Source organism: Prionailurus viverrinus, chromosome C2, assembly GCF_022837055.1.
Source record: "Prionailurus viverrinus isolate Anna chromosome C2, UM_Priviv_1.0, whole genome shotgun sequence".
In the NCBI taxonomy this organism is placed as follows: Eukaryota; Metazoa; Chordata; class Mammalia; order Carnivora; family Felidae; genus Prionailurus; species Prionailurus viverrinus.
In genome coordinates this window covers 141,283,559-141,301,741 of record NC_062569.1, presented here as the reverse complement: position 1 = coordinate 141,301,741, position 18,183 = coordinate 141,283,559, and the positions used below count along the sequence as shown (strand labels likewise).

The 18,183-nt window shown below is 41.5% G+C and overlaps 1 protein-coding gene across 6 annotated transcripts in view; it reads left to right on the top strand.

The window, feature by feature from the left end:
• Positions 1-18,183, top strand: part of APP (amyloid beta precursor protein) — a 276,131-nt gene that overhangs the window by 103,561 nt on the left and 154,387 nt on the right. For all 6 annotated transcript variants that reach the window (XM_047876433.1, XM_047876432.1, XM_047876431.1 and 3 more), the window contains exons 4-5: positions 14,115-14,227; positions 16,610-16,803. In XM_047876433.1, the coding sequence (XP_047732389.1) occupies positions 14,115-14,227; positions 16,610-16,803 (307 nt within the window). The remainder of the gene's footprint in view (positions 1-14,114; positions 14,228-16,609; positions 16,804-18,183) is intronic.

Genomic DNA, 18,183 nt, shown 5'->3' with positions numbered 1-18,183 from the left:
ATGTTACTAAGAAAATCCTAAGGGAAAGAGTACTGTACTGTGTTTGTTGAGAACATTTTGTGTGTGAGTGGACCCGCACAGTTCAAACCCGTGTTGTTCAGGGGCCGATTATATCTGAATGAGAAAGTAGGAGCAGAAAGTAGAGGGCGGTTGTCTTGTTTTAAAATCAGAATTACTATTTTTTTTAACGAAACACATTTATTTATATTCTGCAACCTAGATGATAAAACAATATAGGAGGCCTGAAGTGAATATAAAATGGCAAAGCTAATAGCATTATCTTATATTCAGCCTCTGATCCAATTATTACTCCTTAGATAAAAATTTATCTACATTAAAAACTGACTTGAGATGATAAAATCAGAATTATTAAAAGATGAATCCGTGAGGGATGCCTGGATGACTCAGTCGGTTGAGCATCCGACTTCGGCTCAGGTCGTGATCTCGAGGTTGGTGAGTTCGAGCCCCACATTGGGCTCTCTGCACAGAGCCTGCTTCAGATCCTCTGTCCCGCCTCTTTCTCTGCCCCTCCCCTGCTTGTGTGCATGCGCTCTCTCTCTCTCTCTCAAAAACAAATAAACATTAAAAAAATAAAAGATGACCCAGTAAAAGGGGAAGAACAAGTAGCTCAGGAGAGCGAATGAAATACAAGTGCTGTCCCCAGAATCGGGAAGCTAGAGAAGAAGAAAAGAGCCAACTACTGTGGTGAAGAAAACGGACAGCAAACTTGAGAGCAGATTAATATGCTTGTTGCTCTAAACCTTAAGAGAAGACTTGAGGGGCGCCTGGCTGGCTCAGTCTGTTAAGCATCCGACTGCGGCTCAGATCATGATCTCACGGTTGGTGAGTTCGAGCCCCGCATTGGGCTCTCTGCTGACAGCTCAGAGCCCGGAGTCTGCTTTGGATCCTGTGTCTCCCTCTCTCTCTCTGCCCCTCCCCTGCTCTTGCTCTGTCTCTCTCTATCTCTAAAAAATAAATAAATGTTAAAAATTTTTTTTTAAAAGAGAGAGAGAGAGAGAGCGAAGACTTGAGGAAGATTGTTCCAGCAAGGCCAGATGGTAATGGGCTGGAAAAAGGCAGTCAGGGGTTTGGAAGTGATAGTCCCCAACTCTGTTGAGAGGTTTATCCGTGAAAATGCCTCTTCCTGTCTTGATGACGGCCTACCTCACACGTGGGTTTCTGAGTATGGTATGGGGAAAAAACGGGCTGTGTATTTTTACCTCTCTGTATAATTTAAGGTTTTGGTAATAAGTGGTGGTTCTCTGGCCTCACGGCACCTCACGCTGATTGGTATTTTGTTAGCAATTATGTGGCTTTTTAAAAGGCCCATATATAATCCTCATTAATTGCATCTTTAAAATCTATCAGGCTATGAATATTTTAATAAGGCAGAAAGAAAGTGTTAGGAGAAAGCAGCCGGTGAGGATACTTGTGTTTCTGAGAGACAGAATAAAGAATTTAGGACACTATCCCTCTACTTTCTGCTTTTCCCCCTCTCCTCTCGATATTCAACACTGGGCTAGGCTAAAGATGAGGAGGCTTAGGTATAAAGGAAGCCTGATTTAAATTTCCACATCCGAATTGATCACATACTCTATAAATAAAAACTAAAATTTGAGAACTGCAAAAGGAGAAGTGAGAGAAAAGGGCTGTTTGCTGGTAAATAGGGTTAATGGTGGTAACAAACTGAATTGTAGTGATCTTCCTCTCGGTGATTAAAATGTACGATATTCCAGGGATGCCCGGGTGGCTCAGGCGGTTGAGCGTCCGACTCTTGCTTTCTGCTCAGGTCATGATCTCCCGGTTTATGGGTTCGAGCCCCACATCGGGCTCTGTGCTGACGGCCCGGAGCCCGCATGGGATTCTTTCTCTCTGCCCCTCCCTGCTGTGCTCTTTGTCTCTCTCAAAATAAATAAATAAACTCAAAACAAAATGTCTGGCATTCTGATAGCATATAGAACTATGAATACAGCCTTTTCAGTGTATTCACACTTGGGATCTATTTCTCCGTGTAGGCCTTTATCTTTGGATTCAGATTTTACCCCATAACCTCAACCTGCCCACATCCAACGGCTCACTCGTTGAAAGATATTCCTGATCTCTGAAATTTGACCCTAAGCTAGTACTGCCCTATGGCGGCCACGAGCCCCGTGTGGCTGTTGAGCATTTGAATTGTGGCCAGTCCAGACTGACACGTGCCATAATGTAAAATACACGGCAAATATCAAAGAGTTAGTCTGGAAAATGGCGGGGGGAGAGTGTAGACCGTTTTAGGGATAATTTTTTTACATGGATTGCGTGTTGAAATGACAAGGTTTAGGATCTGCTGGGTGAAATAAAGACTATTACCAAAACTAAGTTGACCTTTTTTAATGTGACTCCTAGAAACTTAAAACTGCTTCCGTGGCCTGTGTTCCAGTGGACAGCCCTCCTCTGTGCTCTTTCATGAAGGACTCTGTGTCTCCTCCATGGAGCTGGGCCCACAGTGGGATTCAGCAATACTGTGTGGGAGCAGAGATGATCTCTTAAAATTAAACCCAATTGTTTCAGGTGTTAATTTTTTATCTTTGTCCCGCATCTTGTCTGAGCTCCTGTGGCCAGAAGGTATCACTCTCCTCCCCTTTTCGTGCATGGAAATCACTAAATCCTCCTGAGTCACTCTGTCACTTTCTCCCTTCCAGCTTCAAATGCAGAATTCTTTCTACCCTATTCCTAAAATTGTGCCAGAATGAGAAATCTATGGGACAAGACCCAGGCTTATGGGAAGAAGGCATGAATAACTTGATTATATATATATATTTAACGTTTATTTATTTTTGAGAGACAGAGACAGGGCGCAAGCATGGGAGGGGCAGAGAGAGGGGGGAGACACAGAATCTGAGGCAGGCTCCAGGCTCTGAACCGTCAGCACAGAGCCTGACGCGGGGCTCGAACTCACGGACCGCGAGATCATGACCCGAGCCGAAGTCGGCCACTTAACCGACTGAGCCCCCCAGGCGCCCCGTTATGCTGTGCGTATTTTAAGGTAATTAAAAGAAAAGGCGGGGCGCCTGGGTGGCGCAGTCGGTTAAGCGTCCGACTTCAGCCAGGTCACGATCTCGCGGCCTGTGAGTTCGAGCCCCGCGTCGGGCTCTGGGCTGATGGCTCAGAGCCTGGAGCCTGTTTCCGATTCTGTGTCTCCCTCTCTCTCTGCCCCTCCCCCATTCATGCTCTGTCTCTCTCTGTCCCAAAAATAAATAAACGTTGAAAAAAAAAATTAAAAAAAAAAAAAAAAAAAGAAAAGGCAAAAGACAGGCCATTGTAACAAGTGTTTCATAATAATCTGTAACCTGAAAAAAACAAAGCAGCCCAAAACGTTAATAAGATTAGTTATAATGGATTACCTTCAGTCGATTCTCGCTGCCTGAAGGAACAGCTGAATCAAATCACTTGGGAACTTGTTACACAGGCAGACTGGGTCCCACCTTCAACCTGTCCAGTCAGAGACTGTGCTTTAACAAGATCCCCAGGCGATGCGTGTGCGCCTCGAAGCCCGAGAAGCCCCCTGCTGTTCGCACAGTTTCTCAGTGTAGTCGGTGAACCACCTGAATCAGAATCCCTCTGGGGAGGTCTGTTTTTCAGGCACATCCCACATGCCCAGATGCAGGTGCTGGGATCAGAGGGAGGAAGGATGGGTCTATATGCTGAGGCCGCACGCCAGGGGTTTCCGAAGCATTTTAGAGTTTGTACACCCCTGATCTGGAAAGACTTAGCCATTATTTTCATAATTCTGTCTTTTAACTGATGTTGGAATTACTACAGATGTAAGTAACAAAGAAGGCCCATTGTTGATAAAACAATGAATATGAGTAATACAACAAAAGAGAGGCAACAGATTTAACTAATCTGGGGTCGGTTAGCCAGGAAGCCGTGACGCAGAATTTGTGGAATGTGGTAACACTTTACTCGGGTGTAGTGAGCATTACAGTTGAGCCAGACCTGGAGCCCAGCCTGGTTCTGTTATTAGCTGTGCAGAAATTATTCTTCAAGCGTGAGATTCCTCACTTGTGAAGGGTAATTGAATTCTATGATGTTGCGTGTACATTTCTAAGTCAAGGTTAAACTTAGAAACCAAAGCATCTCCTTTCCTATTGATATGTGTGAGGACTCTGAATTTCTTCAGGTTTTTAAAAGAATTTAAATGCTGCACATCACACAAATGATTCGGTGAGAGATTTGCTTAGAAGACTGTAAACCAAGCTCTGTCTAGTTATTATAAATGCCATAGAAGAGAAGCCCATCTTAGCAAGATCTTTTTAACCCCAGTTTCTTTGCAGCTATAGTACTTTCACGGACACCGTTTTGAAGGCCAGAATGGTGATGCAAAGGCAAATTGGTATGAAATTTTATATGGAGACTTCCAAAAAAGTTTTTAAGTAAACTTGAAGTTTTAGACTTAGAGAAAAATTGAGATGATGGCCCAGAGGATGCCCATATACCCCCTCAACCAAGTTTCCCTTATTATTAACATCTTCCATTGGTCTGGTACATTCCTTACAATCAATGAACCAGTTTTGAAACCTTATTATTGATAAAGTTCATACTTTGTTCAGATTTTTTTTAATTTTCAGGGTCCCCTTTGGGAAACCCATCACATTTGGTTGTCAGATCTCCTTAGCCTCCTCTCGGCTGTAGCAGCTTCTCAGACTTGCCATGTTTTAAATGACCACGGCAGTTTTCAGGGGTACCGTCAGGTATTTTAGGTCATGCTCCTGTGTTGGAATTGTCTCATGGTTGGACTGGTGTCATGAGTGTTTTGGAAGACCACAGAAGTAAGGTGCTCTTCTCATCGTATGTCATTTGCACATGTTATCAATTTGGTATGTCACCGTTGATACTGACCGCAATCGCCTGGCTGGGGTGGGGTTTGTCAGCTTTCTCCAATGTAGTTACTCCCTTCTCTTTTTTTTTTTTTAATTTTTTTTTTTTAACGTGTATTTGTTTTTGAGACAGAGAGAGACAGAGCATGAACAGGGGAGGGGCAGAGAGAGAGGGAGACACAGAATCCGAAACAGGCTCCAGGCTCTGAGCTGTCAGCACAGAGCCCGACGCGGGGCTCGAACTAACGGACCGTGAGATCATGACCTGAGCTGAAGTCGGACGCTTAACCGACCAAGCCACTCAGGCCCCCCAAGTTATTCCCTTTTCTACCATTGCCTGCTGTGTTCAGGAAGGAAGTCACCATGGGTAGCCTACAAGGAAAGGAGTAGAGATTTATGCTTCACCTCGTTGAGTGAGGGTAGAGTATCTATGTAGATTATTTGGAACTCTCCTGCACATATTTGTCCTTTTCCACCTATTTATTTATTTATTCAGTCATTTGTACTTAGGAATACTTTGAGTTATAATCCAAGACTACTTGATATATTTTATGGCTCAAATTATTTCCGCGCTGGCCACTGGGAGCTTTTTCAGTGGAGCTTTTTGTGCTTATTTGAAGTATCTTCTTCTTCTTTTTTCTTTCTTTCTTCTTCTTCTTCTTCTTCTTCTTCTTCTTCTTCTTCTTCTTCTTCTTTTTTTTTTTTCTGAACAAGATGCTCCAGGCTCCTGTTGTATATTTTCTGCACCACCCCCTAGAATCAGCCATTTCTTCAAAAAGCCTGTGTTCCTTTTATTGGAGAATGGTATTAAAAACTGAGATGTGGATGCTAAGTGTGGTCATTGCCTCCAGAATTCCTTACCTACTGGGTCCTCTCAGCTGAAAGAGGGAGCAACATATTTCTGTACACTCACCCTTGTATTCTACATATCTGTGTATACTCTTAAAGCCACGCATCTGTATCTGTATTAAGCCAGATACGAGTTCATCTTGATGTCTCCAACTCTCCTGTATTCCTACCACATGGATCATTTCACCTGCTCTACTTATCGGTAAATTCTCATTCCAACAGTGAAAAGCCTGGCTTCCAGCAGCCTTCATCCATTTAGTTAATTATTCAATTTCAGCACACTTGCATAACCCAATCAGACTTGTTAACTCATTCCTACGCGAGGTTTTTTAAAAGCTGCAGAACTGCCAGCAAATCTTCATTTTGTTCCTTTTTTTTTTTTTTTTAATTTTTTTTTTTCAACGTTTATTTATTTTTGGGACAGAGAGAGACAGAGCATGAACGGGGGAGGGGCAGAGAGAGAGGGAGACACAGAATCGGAAACAGGCTCCAGGCTCTGAGCCATCAGCCCAGAGCCTGACGCGGGGCTCGAACTCATGGACCGCGAGATCATGACCTGGCTGAAGTCGGACGCTTAACCGACTGTGCCACCCAGGCGCCCCTGTTCCTGTCTTTTAAAAATATATCCGTTGCACTGTTTTCATTGGTTAAGACCAGTGTTATTCAGAGTCTTGGTCAAACGCTATTTCTGTCTTTTACCCAACCTGGCATTTATGCGTGTGTATAAGGCTGTGCTCCCCTCACTTGAATAAAACAGAGAGACAATTTAAGTGAAACTTCTGGTTTTCACTTTATTTTTGCCTTTACCTTAACATGATCCATTTAGTGTCTGCCCTCTGGCAGAGACTTCTGAGGCCAAGAATGCTCAGTTCTGTTATCTAGTAATAGCTACAATGAAATGTTGGCGGTAACAACAGTCCCTTCTTAAAGCAGTTTGTAATTCACCCTTTTGTCCCCTTGGAGAACCCAGTAACTCCCTCTATGAAGCAAAACTTAACCATAGTTTTATCACAGGAGGAGGTTTGTTGAGAAATATTTTGGCTACTCCGTAAGTATTCTTCCCATCTCTTGAGTACAAGTGCCTCCCAGAAAAATTTCTGTTTGTTAACATATGGAAGTTACAGAATACTGATGCGTAATGAACAAATTCAAGAAAAAAATGTCCATGGAGGGAGAATCTAAAATGGTAAAGTAAAAATTTGCCTGAGTCAGTATCTGTCTGCGGTCCTCATCATGCTATGCATTATGTAGTTGTGTGGGTTAATAAGCATGTAAATCTAGGACATTCTACTTGTCCGCATGGCCACGAGGGACAGATGGAAGGTTCTTGTCCAGCCTGTTTTTGGTCATTGTCAGTATAAAGTATCCTCTAGCTACTGGAATAGGAACAAGTGAGATCCTTGACTCTGTCCTACACCCTTAGTTGATCCTTCAGATTCTTCCTTCAAACTTTATCCAGAATCTTACCATTGCTCACCATTCTCTACTATCATCTTGGTGCAAGACATTGTCATCTCCCACCTGGATTACTGTAACGGTTCTCTACCGGGTCTTTGTACTTCCAATCTGGACCTGTAGGACAGTAAGAATTCATTTAGAAAAACACTCCAGAGTCTTCTTGTGTTACTTAGGGTTCTGGCCAGAGTGTGGGCAATGTTTAGGACCCTGCACAGTCCACTGTCACTCACCCATTGACCTCCTCCCCCTGTCATTCCTTTGTGACAACACTGGCCTCCTCCCTATTCTGTGAACTCAGCAGGCATGCTCCTGCCTCAGGACCTTTGCACTTGTTCCTTCCTCTGCCCTGAATATTCTTTCCTCTGTTATCTTTCTGATTTGTTCCCTCACTTCCTTAGGCCTTCACTCAAATGCCATATTTTCAGGGAGGCTTTCCCTGACTACTCTATTTAAAATTCCACCTCCTCTGCATGACCCCCTCCCACCAATCCCTCTCCCTTTATCTGCTTTATCTCCATAGTGTTTATTACTGTTTGACCTTCTGGTTTGGGTTTTTTTTTTCATCATTTCCCACTAGAATTTCATTTGGTTTCATCTCTTTTGTCCACTGTTGTATTCTCAGCATTAATTAAAAGTAGAAAGTATGCGGTTAAGAGTTGGCACAGGAAGCACTGACTGCCAGAGGGAATCCAGGAAACCCCGCCCCTCACAGCCACGCCCTCTGTAGAAAGTGAAAAGATTGGTCACGTGGATTCTGCACTCATAGGGACTCCATCCCGCTGTGTTGACCATGATTATTTATCCATTACATCATAAGCAATGCGCCAGCATAGAACCATGGGACTATAACTGAACAGTGATGATGTACTGAGAATAAAACCTCACTGCCTTCAGTAGGCACATAGTAGGTGATCAGTAAACAATGAAGAGTAGTTGTTTCTACTCTTATTAACTATAATTGACATTAATACGAGAAGCAGTAGTGGTTGATGAATGGATGCTAGGGTGGGGGGGAGTAATAACACCAGCAATAATAATTGTTGCAGGCACGGAGCTGAGTGCTATATGAATATTGACTCATTTCGTTTTCCCAGCTCTCCCATTTACTGTGTGTGACCTGGGCTGATTATATAATTTCTCAGGCTCACCTTCTCCCCTTACACAGTGAGACCATTGTAGTTGCCTCTGAGTGTGGTGTGAAGTGATGTACACAGAGCATTTATGGCCACGCCAGGCACAGAGTCCAGAATCACTGAAACTGTCCACATCTTACCTGGAGGGCCAGGTCTGGGCCATGTCTCATCTCTCATGGTCAAGTATAGCACAAAGAAGCAAAGAGGCTTTGCCACTTTTCAGTGATTATGTTGCCGGAACATTCTTACCCCGACCCCCTTTCTCATCTCCCCTTTCCTGAATCGTTTTTAACTCTTGAGAGACCAGGAAGGGAGGACGCCCTTTGACCAAATCCATAGACCTCTGACATTTTTAGCCCTTTTATTCCCACGATTCTGGCCGACACCACTTTAGTCTTTGCAAGTTCATAGAAATATTTTTTAATCCTGAAATCTCTGTACCTTGAAGTTCTTAATTATGGTTCTGGAATCTGTAATCAATCTATTCAATCCCACTGTGACTCTGAAAAATCTCAGCCGCGTGCGATGTTGCTCTTTTCCTCTGACAGCCCCCACCCCGTTTCTCCCCGTGCCGTGAATTCAAGGTCCAGGTGGTTTTCATTGTAGCACCTCATACTCAATTCTGGCTTCTTCCTGGAATCATCCGTCTTTTGAAAAGGCAGCATAAGAAAATTGAAAAATACATTCCTATACTTGAATTCCATGATCCGGGAGACTCCACTACTTGCCTGTTTAATATTTATTCCCACTTCTTCCTTTCTAAAAGAACCCCAGATTTTTTTTGTTCACGATGACAATGTGCTCTGCTGAAAATAGTCTCACAGATTCCCTTGCAGCTGAGTGCGGCCAGATAACATAGTGCTGGCATGTAGGATGTAGATAATGGGGAGGAGGGTGTCCATCCCGTGTAAAACAGCCAAGCTGCATTAGGGCAGGAAAACAGACAGGAAGCCATCATCCCTTGGCCTGTTCCTCCTGTTTCCTGCATGCAACTTGGACTTGAAATGAAGACTTCGGTTACCGTGGCCATTTTGACCACGGAACATGAAGACAAAAACCACCGTGCTAAGGATGGCAATACAGAAAGATGGGAAGAGCCTAGACCATGAGTGCATCATTGAAAATGTCTAGCAGCCCTAACCTCAGTACCAGACTTCTTGTGTGAGAGAAAGAACCCCGTCGTGTCTTTAAGCCACTGCTCATCGTGTGTCCTGTTGTATGCCGTGCAGTGCATCCCCAGCTGTTTTATGTGGCTTGCCAGGTAATTTAAGTCTAGTTTTATCGTCAAATAGACTGCATCGTCGGTTATAACATTTCAGCCCTTTCTAGTCTAGAAGTGAATCTGCTTTTATAAAAGCCGAAGAGAATTTGCCAAATAACCCATTTCAACCAGAGTTTAAACAATGAGTTGAGTTACCACTCCTGGATGAAAAGCTTAGAGACTCAGATTTTTAGGCCAATTCCACCGCCAACTGGCTCTGTGGGCAAGCCACTTGACCTCCCATCTGCAGAATGAGGTAATTTGAGCTAGACAATCCTCTCCAAGACCACCAAGGAACCAGTGGATTTAAGGCCTGCAGAGTCCCAGTTGAACTGGGCATCATTGTGCATGTTGCCAAGACTTTTTGGCCAAACCCAGATCTTGTTCATTAGCTTTGAAAATCCCCTTTCAGTTGGAGTGTGTGGTGTGTGTGTGTGTGTGTGTGTGTGTGTGTGTGATATAAATTGTGAATTTTTTTCAACAAGAAACCAGATTGTATGCTTATTCATAAATGTGCACAGTATATATTGATGAATTTATCCCTAGGATTAAATGGTGCCAAATGCCCCAGAGGTCAACATTAACAGGAATCTGATTTCTCATTATGGTACTTAATTTATCTTGATCGCTTTCACTTGAATTCTTTTAAAAATTGTGTGTATTTTTGGTTTTGGTTTTGGTTACCTGAAAGATCAAACCAAAGAAAACCAGAAGGTTTATTTAAAAAATATGTTTCATACAGAAACTCGAGGTAAATACTGTCAGGGTTTTTTTTGTTTTGTTTTGTTTTAATTAAAAGACTATTTTTTAAAGCAATTTTAGATTCACAGCAGCACTGAACGCAAAGTACAGAGTTCCCATGTGTCTCCAGTTGTATCATAGACATTTAAGAATAATTCTTTTAGACATTTAAGAATAATTCTTTTAGACATTTAAGAATAATTCTTTTAGAATTAAAAGGGGAAAGAATATAGGCCATATTAAGCTAAACTAGCTTGTGAGAATGGATTTGTTATATTTTTACCACTCCTTTTTAATTCTTTATTAAAAATTGTTAACAGATTTTTGTGGTTTAATTGCTTAAAATTTCTGATGTGGAACATTCTAGTATGTTTCATCAATTTTGAAAGTAATAATTTAAGCAGGGCTGTAAAACCATCAAGTCATTGCAAAATTTTATTTTAATGTTAGAGTACAATGAGTTTCCTATTTTGCCATTAGTCCTGGGGGCTTATTAAATAACCAGTATTTATCCTTGGGGAAAAAAAAGCAATTTCATTTGAGGAGGCATATATTTCTTGGCTATATACATTGTTAGAAACCCAAGAGCATCTTTACAATGCTAAATGGAGGCTCCTTTTGCAAATTAAAAAAATTCTAATATCTTTTTACAAATTAATGCAATACGTGTCCTTTTGATGAACATGACATTTACCAAAGCAAGTATCTTTCAACCACTTTGGCTTTTTGCATTAAAATCTAGTCTTCTGCAGACTGGCCTAAAGGCAAGTAAAACAAGACCTTCTGTTTGGGAGCTGTTAGCCAGTTTATGCTGCAAGAACTCTTTCAGGTCAAGGTTGAGAGTATCCAATATTTGCTCCTTAGTGTCTCATGAACTGATTTAATAGCCTTGGGCCAGGCATTTGTCTTTCCAATAATTACTTGTAAAATTAAAAAAAAAAAAAAAGAGCACTTAGTGGTTGGACATTTGTGAATATGGCGGTATGGCTTGACTGACCAGAGCCAATAAATGAAGGAGGTATCTTCAAGCCTTTGATCACCTCTGGCCTCCTGTGGCCTTGAAAATTGGGATGCTGAGATATCAAGTATTCTTGCTAACAGCTACAGTTGACTGCCTTTCCTGAGAAACCATCAAGAGTCCACCTGGGGAAGGTGTATTGGCTTTGGATGAGATTACTTTTATTTCCCATTCTCCATCTCCTCTGGATTTTAGTTTGGTTATTTTTGTTTTGTTTGATCGTATTCTATGTAAAAGAAAAGGGAAAACGTGATGTCACTTGCATTATTGTTATTTCCTTCCCTATACTGTATATCTTAACGTTCATCTCCGGGACTAGGTTATCATCTCCTGAGAGTAGGTGGCCTTCAGCACGTGTCTTGGCGGTCTTTTCTCCCGCGGGAAGTGAGATTGATACTATAAAAGGTCTGCGCACGGCTGTTGTGACGCTGAGGTGCAGTGACGTATGTGACTAGGTGTGTGGGTCCTAGGTGCCCAGGACTCCTGGGTTCCTTTGCCACGCCCCCTACTTGCAGCCTTTGGCGGCTCATATTTCTTGCATTCTCTGTGACTCATAATACGTTGCTCGGAGCATCATAGACTGTCTTAAAGGAATGACAAGATGAAAGGCTCTTTATCCTCTATGATTTGGTTAGGTTTTCATATAAATATTATTAATTAGACTAAGTGCTTAAGTATCAGGAAACATCTTGCATGTTTGAGCCACAAACCGACTAAAGTTTAAGCGCCTTTATAGAAAGTTTTAAAGAACCCTTTTCTATAACGGGAATAAACAAGTTTTTTTTCTGCCCCCCTCTGAGGGCCTTTATTGCTCTTCAGGGTGCATTTAAGAATATTTTATGTTAACACACTGTGAAAGAAGAAAATGTGTTCTTTGCTGGAGTGTGGACAACTTTTATATCTTATTTGGAGTCATTGGTTTAAATATGTTCTTGCATGTCTTGCCCAAAGCATGGCAGCACCCTACTCCGTGGTCTCCCTGCTTTCCTGGTCTACCTACACTCGCTTGATAAAAGAGTTTCTCAGAAAAACAAACTTGAGCATGTCATTCCTGTTTAAAGTATCTTTTGGCTTATGTTGCCTCCAAAATGGTATCCAGAACCTTAAATTCTCCAGGTGGGAGTCCAACATTTTTCTCCCGCCTCATTTACTTCTGGACTCCCTTATCCACTCACCTTGTATTCCAGCCATATTGTGCTTTTGTCTCCTCTACAAATACCCTTGCCCTTTTTTCTCTTTTTTACACAAGAAATTCCCTCCTTCTGAAGGGCCTTTTGCCATTCATCCATCCATCTCTCCAGGATGGCCATGTCTGCCAGAACTGGGCCAGGGATTGGGAGCTGAATGTTAAACAAGACAGGTAACTGTCCTTACATCATGGAGCTTCCATTCATTTCTGCACGGCATCCTCCCACGTATCCATTTGGACTCATCTCTGATGTTGTTTCTACTTTGAGTTTTTCCCCAGTGCCTCCAAGCAGATGTGTTCACTCTTTGGGCCCAGTCTACATCTGTTACATCTCTTCTTTATCTCTGTTACAGCATTTCGTGTCTTCATCAAGATACCGGCTGCCTGTTGTGTACAGAATCTATGCTAAAAGCTGGGGATACTTGGGGGGATACTAAGTGTGGCTCAGTCGGTTGAGTGTCCAACTTCGGCTCAAATCATGATCTCGCGGTTTGTGAGTTCGAGCCCCGTGTCAGGCTGTGTGCTGACAGCTCAGAGCCTGGAGCCTGCTTCGGATTCTGTGTCTCCCTCTCTCTCTGCCCCTCCCCTGCTTGCTCTCTCTCTCTCTCTCTCTGTCAAAAATAAATAAACATTAAATTTTTTTTTTAATCTGGGGATACTCTAGTGAACAAAACAAATAAAAAACTAAGCCTGTAGCTTACATATTGGAATTATCCAACTTGTACCCTCATAAGAATGTAAGCATTCTTGTAGGACTTTATGTAATATCTTTATTATATCTGTGGTACCTGGAATGCTAGAAATAATTTGCATGATCCACATTTTCTTTAAAAATACAGCAAAAATCTAAGGCACAGTCTTCATAATTTAATTGAATTAATCTCTGTGTGTGTCACATATATAAACATATGTATGTCTATAATTTTAGGAAGTAGAAAAATGCTAAATTTTGTAATAGTTTACAAACAGATTAAATGTCCAAGAAGGGGAGGGAAGGATGAATAATTATTTATATTGATTCCACTCAAATGATTGCCCAGACAGTGTCAATCTGCATTTTTTTCCTCCTCGTTGTAATTCACTAGAAGCCTTTTGCATGATTAACTTTGCAGTCAGAGATATATGTTAATTACGTAAAGATTTCGCTTAAAACATGTAGGAAATATTTTCTTTTAATTTTTTTTTATGTTTATTTATTTTTGAGAGAGAGAGCAGGGGAGGGGCAGAGAAAGAGAGGGAGATACAGAATGTGACACAGGCTCCAGGCTCTAAGCTGTCAGCACAGAGCCTGACATGGGGCTCGAACTCAAGAACTGCGAGATCATGATGTGAGCTGAAGTCAGAAGCTTAATCGACTGAGTCACCGAGGTGCCCCATGTAGGAAGTATTTTAACCATCAAGGTTGATATAGCAAGAAACTGGGCTCAGGACACAGGACTCTACATTGTAACAGTACTTGTCTTTCAGTACTGGATTGATTACTTGGTCATTCAAAAAGCTGTATAACTTCTGAAGTACTTTTAGCCCTTCTTTGCTTGATATCAGCCCAGTAATAAGACATCTGTGATGCAGATGGAATGACACGAAGTGTTTTCCTTTCTTGCAGTTGGCGAGTTTGTAAGTGATGCCCTCCTTGTTCCCGACAAATGCAAATTTTTACACCAGGAGAGGATGGATGTTTGTGAAACCCACCTTCACTGGCACACCGTCGCCAAAGAGGTACCAGCCATACATTTGTTCTTTTAAAGTGAAGATTTCCTAAGGAGACGTGTCACGACATGTTAGAAGATATTTTCAGGCAATAGCTAGGTTGATAAACAAGTTATATTTTTTAAATTTTATTTATTTTAAGGATTTATTTATTATTATTATTTTAATGTTTATTCTTGAGAGACAGAGAGAGAGAGAGAGAGAGCGTGTGCACATGAGCCAATGGAGGAGGGGCAGAGGGAGACACAGAATCCAAAGCAGGTTCCAGGCTCTGAGCTATCAGCACAGAGCCCGACGCAGGGCTCGAACCCATGGACTGCAAGATCATGACCTGAGCCGAAGTCGGACGCTCAACCGACTGAGCCACCCAGGCGCTCCTTATTTATTTATTTTTTATTATTTATTTTTGAGGGAAAGAGAGAGAGTGTGAGCAGGGGAGGGGCAGAGAGAGAGGGGGACACAGAATCTGAAGCAGACTCCAGCCTCCGAGCTGTCAGCGCAGAGCCTGATGTGGGCTTGAACTCCCGAACCAGGAGATCATGACCTGAGCCAAAGTCGGACGCTTAACCGACTGAGCCACCCAGGCATCCCTATATTTATTTATTTTTTTTTAAGAACTGTCGAGGAGTAAACTTTTAGGAGTCCAAAACAGATTTAGTTAGCTAGACCTATTATGTGTCTATGCCATGTTGTATAAATCAGAAACTAGAATCTTACACTGCATAAGCCTTAAAATATACCTTTTTCCCGATGATTTTTTGCCAAATTATTTTTTTTAACCAATTGCTTTCTTTTGTCATATACAAAGCTTTTGTAATTTGACCTTTTTCCCTGTCGTCTCTTGGGGAATACAGTGGTGGAAGAGGAAGTAGCTTGTCCAGTACCAGTGGTCTCTTCAGTTACGCCATCCAATTTTGTGTTCGCCACACATACCGCCACCTTCATTTTTCCACAGTGGTTGAATCACTGGATTCACCAGTGCAGACCTTTGTCAACCCCTGCTTTTGGCAAAGTGGACAAGACCTAAGACAATTAGCATAAAATGTCCCTTTTTATTATCATCTTCAAAAGTGCTTTGTGCCTTTGATAGATTATGAAAGTGTTCTCATAAGTGTATATAGTTTTTGAGGAAGACCAGTCTCCTAGAATTGGGCTCCCTTGTCTAGTCTAGTTCATTGGTTCTCAAATGCAGTCAATTCTATTTCCTCCTCCCTCCCCAGGTACATATGCCAACGTCTGGAGACATTTTTGATTGTCACAGTTGGAAGGGGTGGTGTTACTGGCATTTGGGGGCTAGAGGTCAGAGATTCTACTAAACATTCTTCAGTGAACAAGACAGCCTCTCCTCCCTCTGTCCCCTGTCCCCAAGAATTATCTGATCCAAAATGTCAATAGTACTGAGGCTGAGAAACCCTGATCTGGCTCATATAGCTTTGAAGTTGTTAGGCAGAAAACACCCCTTAAGAGTTAGCATTAATTTTGCCTTTTATAAAAAAAAAAAACAAAACAAAAAAAAAACTTTTAATTTACTATAAAACAAAATTTTCTTTATAAAAAAGAAGAGCTTTTTCAATCTTAAAAAAACAGACCAGATACTTTGAAGCTTAGCTACCCATCTAATAACCTCATTTTCTTTTCTTCTTGAGTTAAAAAAAAAAAAATTGTTACTAAGAAAGAAAAATGGCTTTAATTCCTATGAGGTCAAAATACAGTCTGTAATATTTTCATTGTTTATCCATATGTGTTGAATTATTAATCTTTCCTCTGTCACCAGTGGATGCCTTCAAAGCTTTATGTTAATCTCGAGTTGTGCAAACCTTGCAAATCCCAGGAAAGCAAAAAAGATGTTGAAAGAGAAATCTCTAATTTAGACTGTAAATTTTGATTCATAGCAGAGGATAATTTCTTTTCTTCCCAGGATTGTTATTCTGGAAGTGAGCCAAGAGAGTTCGAATTTCTAGAGTAAGATACATCCAAGTGAGAGAAACTTCCATCTGTAACGGAGATGGAAGTAAGCTGGGGATGTACATCGAGCCGTCACGTCTTCCTGATACGCTAATGACGCAAGAAAGCACTGGTTCTCTGATATCTATTCACAATACAGTTCTCTTCTAGATCCTTTTTCCCAATTAGTTTCCATTCCGGTTGTTTTTATTAATTTCCGTAATATCACAACATAGCCTTCTTAAATAAGTAATACGTAGTTTTAAAAATAAGGGTGCCAAAGTGGTCTGTGCTGAAGACACTTGTAAATCCACTCAAAAACGCAGATGGTCCTTTGCACTGTCCAACTGGCCCTTGGTACGTTGGGTCTCTGTCAGTTACGAGATTGGGGCTTTTCTTACAATGAAACCAACGCACTCTCACTGTTTCCTCCTTACCTTGCTGTAGACCTGCAGTGAGAAGAGTACCAGCTTGCATGACTATGGCATGTTGCTGCCCTGTGGAATTGACAAGTTCCGAGGAGTGGAATTTGTCTGTTGCCCGCTGGCCGAGGAGAGTGACAATATTGATTCGGCAGATGCAGAGGAGGATGACTCGGACGTCTGGTGGGGCGGAGCAGATGCAGACTATGCCGATGGGAGGTAAGGTGGCTTTTGTGTTTGCTCTCTCGTGGACGCCAGAACGTCCAGATTACAGTCTTGTTTCTTCTACAGATGTATCTTCCCATTTCTCATTAAAAGGATCTCTGCCCACTCCTGTCCAAGTTTGCTTGTAGGAGGGAAATAAAATCTAAACCACGAAGTCCTATTATGGTAATGGCCACCTGTGTAACCTAATTGATCAACCACCGCTGAGTTACTTTTAGCTGTTTTATGTCGGTGTCCAAAGTTGGGATCAAAATACCACTGATACTATAATAGGTAGTTCTGTAGAGAATTGAAATCTGAGTGAGTGACTGGCATTCTGTTTTGGTCTAGAATTTAGAAATACTTTTTAAACGAGATTTTGGAATTGCTTCATCAGTCAGTAGCTAAGTCTGAATTTTTTGTTAGAAAGGTTGGTTTTGTCTTTTGGTTCATTTTTGTCAGTTTTTTTGGCATTTAATCATCTCTTTGTGAACGACGTCAGAGGCATTCATAAATGTTTGCTTAAAGTTCTTTATCTTTGATTTCATGATAGTTAAAAGAATTGTATTTTCACCTCTTTGGGATCTTAAACCCATAACTTCTAGATTCTTATGTTTTATTAAAAGCAAACCTCTATATTCACATCATCAAGTTATAAAACTAGAAGTTGGGCGTTAGAAAGGTTACCTGCTTCAGTCATCAGTTTCACGCTCCATCATCCCCCAGTGGTGATGATTATCTCACTTCTCCTTTTCCTTCAGGACCCCCTCAAATGTTCCCTGGTGTCACAGGTTTTCCAATAGAACATTAAGTATGAATTTGTTAAGACTGATGGTTATTAATGTAAAGTTTTCTGACTTACAGAGTCAGGTACAGATCTTTTATAATGTATTTTGTAGAATTTTTAAAAAATAATTTTACAAAAATACAACTAGATTTTTCAAACATATAAGGCATCCTAATTGTCATTTCTTACCAGTTTAATAATATCAGGTTTCCCTTTAGTGGCTATTTTCCAGTTTTACCGTAACTTTTTTTGTTAGTTAAGCTCTTTTGTGTTCCCTCTTTGCTAGATTGAGAAAAATTGTGTTCAGTGTAGCAGGATATGGAGCTAAACAGACAAATCGGGGAATTACAAAAGAGAGAAAGAAATAAGGGAAAAGCCAACTGTATGCTTCACAATATTTCTCTCTGTAAAAGTTGGAAGTTCATTAGAATAAACTCCTTCTCTGAGGCCATTAAACCCCAGGAGAGCAGGACTTGCTAATGCGAAAGCGTCTGAGCTCTTTTTCCACAGGATGGATGGATTGTGTTCCGGGCCGTGGCTGGGCCCCCACCAGTATTCCATGAGCCAGGTGTAGAGAAACGTCTGTTGGTTTGGGGTTAATGGCTGCT